General features: G+C 38.8%; 1 protein-coding gene across 1 annotated transcript in view; it reads right to left on the bottom strand.

Annotated features, from left to right (window-relative positions):
• The window catches only part of itfg1 (integrin alpha FG-GAP repeat containing 1), a 181890-nt gene that overhangs the window by 97231 nt on the left and 70894 nt on the right, over positions 1–13765 (bottom strand). The window contains exon 10 of the mRNA XM_049602359.1: positions 7824–7975. Coding sequence (XP_049458316.1) covers positions 7824–7975 — 152 coding nt within the window. The remainder of the gene's footprint in view (positions 1–7823; positions 7976–13765) is intronic.

The following is a 13765-nucleotide window of genomic DNA, read 5'->3' as shown; positions in this document are numbered from 1 at the left end:
ATGATGTATCTATGGCCCATTGTAATCTGTCGCTCTCATCTCACCCGCGGTCATCTGCTGAGGTTAAAAGTCATTGTGGATGATGACGGCTTTAAAAAGCCTTGGATCTGGTGTAGTGCTGATCTGGCTGAAAGGGAGGCTGCCTGGAAGGTGATCTGGCTGTTGTTTTTGATTGCTTGAGAAACACATGCTAATGTGCACATCAGACACATGCACGCGCACATGTAATTATATTTGAGTCGCTTGAAGCAGATCGCACATTAAAGCTGACCCATGTGCCTTTTAATCAGTGTATGGATGCGTTATAGTGAAGTGGAGAAAACATGATTACTGCTGAGGATAACACCATTCTATAAGGCCTGGTGGCTAACACATACAATCCTTAACCACACACATACATACACACACACAAGCAGTGTGAGTGTGAACTGTGGTTGATGTTATTTCTCGACTGCACTGATGCAGCAGCAGGTGGTAAATTCTCTATAACTACAGTTATATGTCAAATGCCATTGTAAGCTGTGACACTTGTTAAGGCATCTTACTGATAATTTGCATTCTGATGATGGTAACATGACAAGTATTGTTGAAGCTGCAGAAGTAAGTAGTAAAAAAGGAGGGAGTGATAAGTATGATGGGGGAAATCCAACTTCACTTTGCATGCTGTTGTACTTTGCTTGTCTACAAGACGCTGTGCACTGCTGCAACATTTATCAAATAAAGAGTTTCGCAAAACACTTACTAATTACTTGCTTAGTAGCTAACACAAATCAAAAAGATGAAATGGTAAAAACACTGCATGCAAATATGGCATGTATCTCGTCATTGTAACCACAGAAATATTACTAAATGTGCCCCCCGAAGTGTCAGGCACCCTGTTGGCTTTTCCCTGCAAATTGTCACTCAAATTAACATGGAGTGACTGGGGACAGACTCAAAATGACCACAAAGAGGCACAAAATGATGCAAAGGAACTGCAAAGAGACAAAATATAAGTACAAGAACTGGCAAAACAACCACAAAGAGACACAAAATGACCCCTCATCAAAAAAAACAAAAAACAAAAAAACCCCAAACATTATCACACATGTGACTTGAACTTTTTATCCATCACTTTAGTGGTATTAGTAAATTAAAAACTTTCCATCAGTTTTTTTAAATGTTCAAATTAATTCCTCAATGAAATCCAACTCTGTATATTATAACTGATAAAAAGGACTACAAAATTGAAATCTATCTTAATAATTAATTCAGTATTGCTGTTACTGTACTTATTGTGCTGAGAGAATTCAGCCGGCCCACTCAGCTGCACTACAGGTATACATACAGACACCCGCTGTTAAATGCAAAAAAAAAAAAAAAAAAAAAAATACTGCTGGGCAAAATTGTTTGTTGTGATATCATACCATTAATATGAGTTGAAGTTGCACCTTGTTCTGTTCTATGACTGTCCATTGCTTGTGGGCTGCAACTCATCAGCCAGTGGAGACAAGAGGATGAGGAGATCATGTGGGTGATTCATATACAGTTTCTTTCTAAACAATCATTTCACAAATTGTTTTCTGTAATTCAGCAAAGCAGTAATGCTACTAATCCAATTATCCAAAATAAAAAAACTTATCCATTATTCATTTTATTGAAATCATAATGTTAATTGTAATGTGATGTAGCTGTAATGTCTTCTTGGGTAGCAATATCAATAACTATATAAAAAATGGCTTGAATGGCAACTGCAATGCATGATGTTATTGCTGGACAATTAGAGGTAATTAAATGAATAGGGGTATATTCAAAAGTAACTGCCATTCATGACCAAGAACACAATACCGGTATTTAGCAAAAATAACTGTGATTAAAACTGTTGCAGAAATGCAGCCGTCCAGGATGAAGATTTCAGGAGCTTTCTTGGTGTCAAATGTGTGTGTGTGTGTGTGTGTGTGTGTGTGTGTGTGTGTGTGTATGTGAGACAAACTTCGACTTAGTACATGTCATAAGAAACTGTTTTACTTAGCACAAGCCAGTATGGAAAGTAGGCCTAGCAAAAAAGTACATGAATAGTCAGAAAGCTGTGCAGTCTGTGTCTTGCCTGGAGAGAGTTAAGAAACTGGATCATAAGTGGTATATGTTGTGCAGAGCCATGCTGTGTCATCTGCACCTAAAAGAACTACACTTCATCATCAGGCTTCCTGCAAAAAGTTTCTCACACTGATATAAGCAATAACAAAAAGGGAAGAGAAAAAAAAATCTCCCCTTCTTAAGTTTCATACCACTCTTCTTTTTCAGAGTCTATATCTCTGTCTCTTTCATTGTGTCGCCTCTTGTCTCCATAACATCCCAAATGCTTGCTTTTCTGCAAACACTGAAACACCTATAGGATCTCCTTTCAGCTGGGAGCAAGAGCCTTGTATTCTTTGCTGTGATTTAACAATGTTCGTCTGAGTGAGTGTGTGTGTGTGCGAGACAGAGCGAGAGAGAGAGAGTCTGGAGGCACCGTCTGTCCTGTGACCTGGGTATAATGTGGACCCTGAGGAGTGTAGTTTTTAGGAGCTGCCGATGGATATTACACACTACGCAGACATGGAAACATCAACACACGAGGACACATATACAGGCTGACCCCTCATGTTATGGTATACATCACAATACAACCTGTAAATTCAATTAAGAAAAAGTTCAAATAACCATACTGTAATTGATCACATTTGATCATTTTCTTCATTTATTTGAAACTGCTGGAGTTTAAAACAAAAGACTCAAAAGAGTAAAACAAGAATTCTGCCCAAATCATGAAACCTTGTTAGGCAGTTGGATCTGTGGAATCAAAAGGTAACGTGATAATCCAGCCCTGATCTGATACAAAACCTGTTGTGAACTGCTCCTGCCGCAGAAACTGGAAGTCGATCGATGTTGGATTTTTAAACACTGATTTAATAACGATCGTCTGGAACAGGAAAAAGCTGATAACTGATTAAATGCCCAAACTGATAAACTGGTTGACCTCTAGTAGAGGCCCTACTGCAATTTCTCTTGGTGGACATATGTCTATTGTCGCTTGGTATATACCATAATATTGCCCAACCTTAATCTATCCCCCTACTGTAACAGTAATGCAGACTTGTGTGTTTATTTGGTTACAAAAACAAGGTAATAACTTTGTAGTTCATGTCAATGAGATAATCAATGACTTCAAATAATTAAAAAAATGTTTGTTTTACTACTGCCTATTTCTGACTCATAGCATTCAACAGTAAGTCAACCCTCTCTGCAGTTACACTAAAACACTCAGTGATGTGTTAGACGGCAACAACAGCAAGTAGCTGGTATTAATGGTAGCAACAAACTCTACAGAAAATTAGACTTTAAATTTAATCAGTACTAAATCAGTACCAAATTCTAAGATGGAGCATCACTGACAGGTGGTGAAGACAAAAGGCTTCCAATTTACAATGTTACTGCTTTCCATTGTTCACCTATGGCTCGGAGTAGTGACAGAAAAGAATGGGTTTACAAAGCCAAAATAATTTCCCTTTGCAGTGTGTCTAGGCCACCGTAAGGGATAGGGTGAACTCTGATTATCAGTATGGGAAGAGACCCTGGGCAGACCAAGAACACCCTGGAAGAATTTTGTGCCACATGTGGTCTTTAAACGCTTTGGTAGCACCCAAGAAGAAAAGCTGGAGGTCATAGCTGTGAAGAGGGATGTCTGGACTCGGTTTAGTTTGCTGCCTCCACCCCCAGATTCAAATGGCAAAAACTGAATGAATGGGCAAAAGAACAGTGTCACATCATCAAATACAGAAACTTCATAGACATACCATAACTCGTAAGGCTTACTACAAATCAGGAGGTCTTATAAATAGAACAATAAGCCCAGCACGCTAAAACAAACAAACAAACAAAAAAAAGCACTGAAAAGACAAATATTTCCTTGGAAGGTAATATAAGCAAATCAATGGTTTTGTCAAAGCCATGCCTAAAAAACTTGAGCTATATCACAGAATGACCTCATGTATTCATAAACGACCTCCCATCTCTCTATTTATTCCTTTTGCTTATTGTTCTATTCATTCCACTCGATTCCACTCGATTTCTCTCATCTTACACCCTCTACTCCTTCAGTGTTGCTATTTTGAACATATAAATCGGCATTCATTTTGCTAGGAGGAGGAGTGACACGGACTGGCAGGACTTTTATCTGAAAAGCAGCTATAAATAACTACTTGGATGGAAGAAGGAGTGGAGATGGAGAGGAAGGAGAAAATAAGAAAGAGAAGGATGGAGCGGGAGGGGGAGTTAAAATAGATCAGATGTGGGCTGTAGCAAATATTTGGTAAGCAGTGAGCATTGGTTAGAAGTGCAGAGTGCGGCTGAATCCAAAGCAGGGAGAGTAGACAGGATGCATTTGATAAAATGTCTGGGCAAAAACAAAAACAAGCACACCCAATCGCTCAAAGAGGACCTGTGAAACTTTGTGCCTTTACTCGAAAGAAGCAACGCAGATCAGAACTACTGTGACTTCACGCACTGACTTGAACACTACTAAATTCCATGCTGTCTGCGCACACACAGAGAACTTCCAAGTAAAACCACCGACACCAATTGGGGCACATTAGTGATGGTTCTTAAAGGTCTTGTTTTTAGGGGTTCAGGGATTCAAACCAGGAAAGATCCAAAGACTTCTCTAACCTTTAAACCATTCATCTTTCTTACCACCCTGCACTCTCTTCATCTCTTCATCCACACCCGGTCCCTCCTTTGTATGCTGATGATGTGCTTTTAAATGTTACTGCTTGGGTCAGATTGTATTGGAAGATCTGTAATAACGTCCACCGCCCAGTGCGGAATTACACTGCTCAGGCTTAAAATGAGAAGAAAATGGAGGAAGGGAGGGAAAAACAGAGAAGCCATAGCTTGTGTGATTAGAGCTGGTGAGACAGAAGTCATTCCTAGATGAGGGTGACTGCAAAGAGTTAAGCCCGACGGGATTTACTGGTGATTATATAGAGCCTAGACAAGAAAGTAGGGTTCACATGTACATGTGTGTGTAAGTCTTTTGAAGCTTTTACCCAACATCTTACTATTTCTGACACAAGCTTTCAAACACACATATACACACCCCTAGAACAATCAGTATGCACAGAAAATCACAGCCTTGACCCCTTCAGCTATCTTATCTTCATCTCTGAGGCCAGATAATCCACATAGGTTCTTCAGCACACACACATTCACAGCCTAGTGTCCATGGTGCTTTTGTCCTAGCACATGCTGTAGTGATTTTTAAAAAGACTGGCTTATCAGTCGCCATGTCCGTAAGATGAAGAACACACTCACCTTAGCTGTCTCTCCCAGTTCATGCTCTAGTAAACTGGATGGTAATCACTTCTTCACTACAATGTCATAGATTCCTATTACACCATGCAAAATATTTCACAGCTCCATATCCTGCAGCAAGAGACTGTTTTGCACTGTAATAAATGTCATGGTGTCACTTTAATTTATGCCTAATTTATGCTTCATCTGATATCTTATGATTTATTAATGAGAAGATTTAATTATTCTAATTTTGGAAACTTCTGTACTTTGAAAATATTGCTATTGTGGGTACAAGGATTGGAGTTGTTCTTCAAAGATTGTAATGTTAAATGGGTAAAGACTGCAGAAACAATTTCTGAAGTTTAATAACCTAACCTCACACCCTCTTGCCCTCAGCACAGGAGCTCATCAAGGCTGTGTTCTCTCTCCCTGTTTATTCTCACTGTATACTACTCCACTCACTTTACATCCAAGGACAGTTCTGTGGAAACACTTAAATACGCAGATGACACAACCGTTACAGCACTCATCTCCAATAATGATGAAACCAAGTACCATAGTGAGGTGGCCCATGCTGTCACTTGGTACGCAATCGATGACCTCAAACCTGACACAGTTAAAACCCAGGAACTCATTACTGACTTGAAGGTACCAAAACACTTAATCCACAGGGCACACAGTCTATATTCAAAAAGTGTGCCTTTAAACAAACCGTCAGGACTTTAATGAAGTTGTGATGTCACAACTACAACATATAGAGTGTTTCAAACTTGAAACATAAACATTCTAAATGGTCCCTTTGTATTTCCTGTTTGAATTTTTTGCAATGTATGTGAATGACATCAGCTGACAGGGACCCGAGGTGTTAGCAATGCAATTACAGAAAAACGGTCCATAAAGGTAGAAAGTGCAGCTACAGTGCCTTTACAGAGACGCAGAGGGTGCAGAACGGAAAGACCTGGAAAAACTGACCAATCAGAGTGGAGTAGGCTTTTTTGGGAGGTAGGCTTAAAGAGACAGGTGCTAGAACGGAGCGTTTCAGACTGAGGGCGAACACAGTTACATTCAGACAGACATTAAAGCATTTAAATATGCTCTGGTGGAAACTGAAAACACAAGCATGAACCTAAAAATGAGCACAATATGGGACCTTTAAATTCATGGAACACAACCATTAGCAAACACCTGAAGTGACACTGAACTACAGCAAAAGCCCATCAATGGCTGTACCTTCTCACACAGCCTCATAAAAAACAGATAAAGCAACAACTTCTAGCTCTGTTCTGTTCAGCCATCATTGAGTCCATCATCACATCCTCTATTTCAGTATTGTGGGACAGAACTCTAAAGCAAGCAAAGAAGGTCATCTCCAACCCCTCACATCCTGCTCATCGCCTCTTCCAGCTCCTTCCCTCAGGGAGGTGCTACAGGTCACCGTCCATTAAGATAAAACGCTTCACAAACAGCTTGTTTCCCTTAGCCACAAGGACTCTGAAGTCCTCCCTCTAGCCCCCTTCTCACATACCACTGACATGTATCACCATGACAAGCTGATGTTGTCCATTTATGTTTTTGTGCTGCAGACAATAACCTACTGTACCAAAAACCAATTCCACTGGCTTTGGATACATAATCTATCTATGTATTATATAAATCAAATTAGCCTATGTGGATCAGCATTAGCACATATATCCCAAATTAGTTGTATTTATTCAAATCATTATATTTCATTATCCCTGCTCTACTTTGTTTGATATTTTATATCAATGCGGCAATATTTTTTTTTCCCCCAGCGTGAGAACAAGTCATTGCGAGCACAGTCATTTCACAGGAATTTAATGAGTAAATCCATCTATGTGGTGTCTTTGGAAAAAAATAGTTTTGAAGCTGAACAGATTTACATAAGCCATTTAAGTATGCATCTTGAGTTATTATTAGGTTCCAATCAATTTCACTTTGTGTTCCACTGAATACTATAGTTAGTATAATCTCATCAAAATGTGGACTGTTACATGACATATTCGAATGTGGGTAACAAATGAAGTGAGTGTTCATAAGACTTAAGAGGGTATGGATCAGAATGAAATACATGATTCTCATGACAAGGATTTCCTGAGACCGCAGTAATAATGATACAAACGCCATTTACATGTAAGTGTGTGCTACGTGTGCAACCCCTGGACACAATGAATCAGTTTGCCTCTGCACTGATGGCTCATGAAGTGAGGCATAGTACTGAAATGATTATTTGGAATGGGGTTCAGGGACCTACTTGACAGTATTCCAAGGGATCCCCTGCCAAGCAAGGATTAGTTTAATTTCAGAAATATCTCATTCATTTACTAGACATTATCTTAAATAAGGTCCTGGAGGCACGACAACTTGCGCTTCCTTGTTGTGTGTATAATCCAAATTGAAATGATAATAACAAAAACATTATGTACATATCTCATCCTTAAACACAAGTATTTTTTTCTCCAGATCACCACACCAACAAACATTTCTCCTACCTGCCGCTGGTGTTGCGGAGGACCACCAGGGCATCGGGGAAGCCATCCAGGTTGTAGTCCCCAAAGTGCAGGGCCAGGGGTTGGTTGGAATTCCCTGGCACAAAGCTCCAAACTGTCTCCTTCCACTTGAAATCCGACAGTACTGTCACCCACTGCAACAACATCCAAAACAAATTACACATCAATCAGAATTTCAGATAAAAAACTGAACACAATCATAATGAAAACAAGGGACAGGAGGGTAAATAATTAAAAGAAACCGCAGATGAGCAGTACAAAAACTAAGTCCTTGTCATTTTTAATTTTAAATCATATTCTACTGAATTGTAAAACCTTTTTGTAAAAAGTAGTATCAATATTGTGAAAGCGAATGCGGTGAAAAAATGGTGCATTGCTCCATCAGTAAACAGAAAAAGTCAATTGAATAAATTAATTTTTTAGTAGATTTCAAGCAAACTGAATCAATTTGAAATTAAAGTCATTAAACAGTTATCTTGTGTTTCCACTTGATCATACTGTTTGCTACAGTGTTGTTTTCACACTGGCATAGTAATGCATGTTTTTTCCATCTGGTAGGTCTGGGCAGGCAGACAAGTACTCCAAAATACAATAGATAATGAGCGTAATGTACACTGGTCTACATCTAGATTTGGTATTTCTTGTACTTCTTGTCAGGGGGTTGAGGAAGGGAGTGGACGCAAATAGGAAGCCAAAAGTGAATTTCGCAGATGAAGACTTGCAGGACAACAGTGCAGTTTGGGCAGAGCTAAAACCTTCAATATGTTTTCCAGATTTTTCCATGCCATGTCTATCACATGGATAAACCATGTGCCAGGCTCGGATCAAAGTTGCTCATGGCATGGCAAGGTGCTCACACATTGTATTCCAATGTAAATAAAGTAATGGAAATCAAAACGTGAGAATCTAACCCAATGGTATATTATGCAAGAATTATCGGCTAAGGTTTGTAAATGGTATTACAACTGAAAGTGAAAGTGAAGCCCAGTCCCAGCTTTGTTTAGCATTTCACCTTGCATTATTTGCATTTTTCTCACCACTGTGTCTGCCATTTTTTCAGATTTTTCTGTGGGAGTCTATACATTTTTTTAGGAAAATCCTGCACAGTATACCTTGAATTTATGACAATCTAAAAAACAAAACAAAACAAACAAACAAACAAACAAACAAACAAACAAAAAAAACAATTTCAAACTGATAGCAAATGCATGCCTCTGTGGATGAGAGCAATGGTTCTGGGGACTGACATTACCAACAATATCCCCAACAATCCTTTTAAGTGCAGTTAGAGCACTCAATTTAACTCCTCCCTTACTGTCTCAAGCCGGCTAGTTACAGGAGCACTTTAACAACTAAAAATGTTCCAAAATGACTTTATGTGAAACATTTAACGCTTAAGTCAAATAATTATAATATGACTGAAGTTCATTCCTAATTTGCCCAACTAAAAGAAATCTCTAGCTGAATTAATCTAAAGTACCCTGAGTGCAAACTGAGACTCTGGCAATGCTTTTCACAAGTACTTTAAGAAATGCATTTACTTGAGAAGTAAAAAGCAAATTACATTATTTGCTAAAATTGACTTATGATTAGGTGCTCAAGTCAATTTAGCAGCTCCTCTCCTTGGTGTGGGGATAATGTCCTGAAACAAAGTCTAGCAGAAAGAGAATCAACTTACCAAAATATGACTGAACTAAATGGAACTAAGCAAAAGATAATCAAAGAAACCAGAATAAATTTGATTTACATAATTAACAAAATTCATATCGTGAGAGCTGGGTTTTAGAATCAGGCGCTTTGTGTGTGTGCTCATAGCCTGCAGTCTTACCTTTAATGCCATTCTTTTTACACATCAGACACAGATACTGAAGAAGCCCTCCTACAATTTTAACCAAACACAAGCGATGCATCTTTCCCTCATCTTGACAATTCAATGCCAACGTAATAGGGCCCTCAAGGGGGACTTGCTGTAATACTACTACTGACTGATTCATGTGGAAGGAAACAGTCAAACTAAAGAGATACACATAGTAAACTGCATAACAACAAACAGCACGCCAGAGACAGCGATTTAAAAGGCCTTGCTGAGGCCATTATCACCTCTCACTTAATATGAATGCTATTTCACTTAGCAGCTGCATCAACACACTAGCATGGTTAAAGCCTTGACTCTCCATTTATGTCACAACATTGTTCTCTTTTTTTCTGGATGCATTAGCATCCCTATTCATTTTCCAAAGACTATCCATGAGTGGCAATTCATGAGTACCAAGTATCACTATTCAGACCATGAATTGTTTCTGACTGGTGCACCCGATTGACCAGATAATTTCAGTTTTTATTAGACTAATACTGTCTAATTATTTTTCCGGTCTTGCCATGTCTGGGATATGCACTTCATTGCTAGTTTATTGGGTATACACAGCTAAAGCTAATGCAGTCTAATGACAACTGCTCTGCAATAAATTCTACCCTTATGAAGGTTATTTGGTTCAATTCTTGTTAAAACTTTTTCATAGAGGTGTTGATTCAACTGAATGACCAGCACGTAGTTTGTGGTGGTGCTGAATTTTAATGCATTATAAAGAGAGGTGTTTCTATTAGTCTTCCCTCATTGATATAAAAGAGGTGGAGACAATAATGGAGACACCAGTCGGTATCACACAATACAGTTATACAGCATCACAAACTGCAGCATCCAAAATGACCATAGAGTTGAATCAACATTTCTCTGAAACAAAGAAAACAGAACATTAGAGCACATTTCTGACAAAGTACCTGCAAAATTCTTGCTGCCCTCGCTCAAACACACTTGCAATTTCCATAACCAAAATGCTGTCTCTTATAGTATATGTATGTAAAATATTTCAACACTGTCTCAAGGGGAAGCAAATGTGGAAAACATAAATAAAGAAGAGGCTGTTATGAAAAATTCCTATGCCAATTAGAGCTCGATGGATTAAAGCAGTCAGGCAAGATACTGCAGGACAGAAATGTCGATCTAGGTTTGAGGTCATTTAGAAAGATTGCCACAGTTACATAGTTTGTTCACCCAATAGATCTGCTAGTGTTGTGTATTCAACTGTAAAATATCCCACTTCGCATGCATCTTGGTCACAATTCTTGTCAGGGATCCATATCAAAATTGCTGTTTATGTGTTAATGTTAAAAAATATTTACTATTGACTATTAACTATTTTTTTCAGACTCCCAAATATCAATAACAGCATTGGCTTCAAAAATCAGTCAGGCTATAATTCCTTCAATATTATCACAGTAACATTTAATTTGAAGAAATTTAGTTGATTTTCATTGCATACATGTGAAAAAGTATCAAACTCTAATGGAACTTTTCTTGTTGCTCTCTGGTTTTCTAGATATAAAGAAAAATACAGTTTATATTCCTTTGTGTGTGTGAGAGAGAGTTTGTGAGTGTGGATCCTAGAAAGGCGTGGGGCCAGATGCTGGAGGTTTAAACTATTCATGAATGTTAAACAGAGAGAGCAGGTGCAGGGGGGAGTCACCAGAGAGACACTCACACTCACCAGGACTGCCTCTAATTGCTCTTAATACGACCAGCATGTCTGAAAAAGACAAGCAGGGCCTAATACCAATTAGTTTGAAATTTATCACACAAGCCGTGATGTCACTGATGTGAGTTTCCAACAAACCAGCTGTGCACACTATGTGAACACAGGTACTGATGTAGAGGTAACATTCTGTAGGGGTGGCAGGCGGCGGTAGCAGTGGGTGTAGGTCACGATAATGATGTGGATAAAGAATGGCAAGGAATAGGTGTCTTGTACAATTTCCATGGAGACTAGCATTGATTTCTTCACTCCAAAGCAATAATGATAAGGTAAGTAAGACTTATTCCAGCTTATATACACTGAAGACATCTGATTAACCATTGCTAACCCAAGCCACCCAAACATCTTTCATTCAGCCTCATGTAGTTCAAAGTGTGATTAATAGAATAAAATAAAATGTATGAAACAGAGCAGCATAACTCCTGCCTTTCCTATTCGTTCCAATTAAGAACATTTGTCTCATTTAAGTTGCTTAATGACTTTTTGTTTTACTGAATGGAAAAGAACTTTTTGTAATGACTTTAAATTGCACCAGTTACACAAGCAGTAAAACATGGTGTACCACATATCTAGCCATTGGCAGACACAAAAACCTTTCCTGCTGTTTTATTTTGTAAGGCAGCACATTTTAATATAACACTAAATTGGTTGAAAAATCAAATTAAAGTCGAACCTTTTATTTTAGGGCCTCATAGACAAACTTCACTCCCTAAATGACCATATGTGTATGAGTCATTTGGCGATGTTGAATTTGTAAAAAAAAAAAAAAAAAAAAGGGGTGTGTAACTGAAACACAAATGGTAATTTTAGGGGTCAAGTATTCTTTTAAGTAGAAATAGTGTAGTTCAGGTCATTACATTTCGACACTAACTCTAGTGATCAGTAGTGAGTTGCAGACAACAGTGATTATGCTTCTCTACATACAGATGGTGTCATAAAAGCAGGGGAGTTATAAACCCAGGTTGAATATTTTTCAGAGGATAAGAGTGAGCTTGTAGCTTTAATGCAACGCTGCCCAGTCAAGCTCTCATTAAATGACCGTTGAGTGATGTTGCAATGCGGTTTAAGAGGCTGACTGCCTGCCATATGGGCGTAAAGCTTGGCTTTGATTACTGCCGTCCAGAGTGGATGGGAGTGCTGGAAATGACCACTGTGTGGTGGCTGGCAGAGAGAAGTGAAGAGAGAGAGCAAGACCAGAGAGGCTGCTGCCAGTAAACACAATGCTAGACATAGGCGCACATAATGGTATACTGTCCCGCACACAATCATGTATATTTGGACACATTTCAAGAGGTGGAACCACTAGACCCCTGGTAAAAATGCCATGGGCACACATAATTGTGTCAAAAGATGAGCAGACTCTGAAAGTGGCCAATCAGAAGAAGAGGAGAAAGAAATGGTTGGTATGAGAGAAAGAAGATAAAATAAAGGAGAGAAAACAGAAGACGTGTAAGTATGAATGAATTTGTCTACTGTAGGTCTTCATCTAAAATGACTGATAGGTCATGAAATAATAACTCATAGCCTGAAGAGAGGGCACTGCTTTATAATCCAAATGATACTTCCCTTCAATCCAAAGTCCATTATCCATTGAAAGTAAAAAATAATAATGTATAACAATACGCATTCAGGATAAGCTTGAAATGGGAAAACATGTTGATTTAATAAGTATCAAATACACATAAGTTCCCATGTCAGCAGTTATTCTCAGAGCAGGTGGCCATGTTTTCAAATGGCAGCTCCATCCTCAATCTTTTTTGGCATATAGTCCACCACGCAAATGAATTCACTGGTGAGTTATCTTTACGCTGGAGTCCTTTGGTCTGTGCTCAGCACTGCCATGGCGTTCTCTCTCAGGACAGAGTGAGGCCTTTGCTGGCCAGCGGGCTTATCAGCAGACCACTGTGCTGGTGTTGGCCCTGAGGCAATCAGTGTACTGTCTGTTGCCTCTTTCTAACGCTGATTAGAGGAGGAGAGAGGAACAGCACAGAGAATACCAACAGCATCTAGTCAACACTGCAAAAATGCAGACGCACAAACACGCAGAATGTCTCTCATGCACTGGGTTAAACAGAGTCATCTGTAGGCTTTGTGATGGCATGATTAATGCTGACTAAACTGGAAATGACATTTTAACCTATAAATAAATGTTAATATCTTAAAGACGGCCCAGAAGGGGAGCAGAGCAGGCTGGTAGATAAAATAAAATAAAGAAAGCCTTTTTAAGAAAAAAAGAAGAAGAAGAAGGAAACAGACACTAAAATGATGAGACAAAAACTATACATATGCATGCATTACTTGTATGCATGCAATCCCTCACACATATGATAGAGA

This window comes from Epinephelus fuscoguttatus, linkage group LG2 (assembly GCF_011397635.1).
Source record: "Epinephelus fuscoguttatus linkage group LG2, E.fuscoguttatus.final_Chr_v1".
In the NCBI taxonomy this organism is placed as follows: Eukaryota; Metazoa; Chordata; class Actinopteri; order Perciformes; family Serranidae; genus Epinephelus; species Epinephelus fuscoguttatus.
Note: the sequence above shows the minus strand (reverse complement) of the source record. Positions and strands in the feature narration are given on the sequence as shown.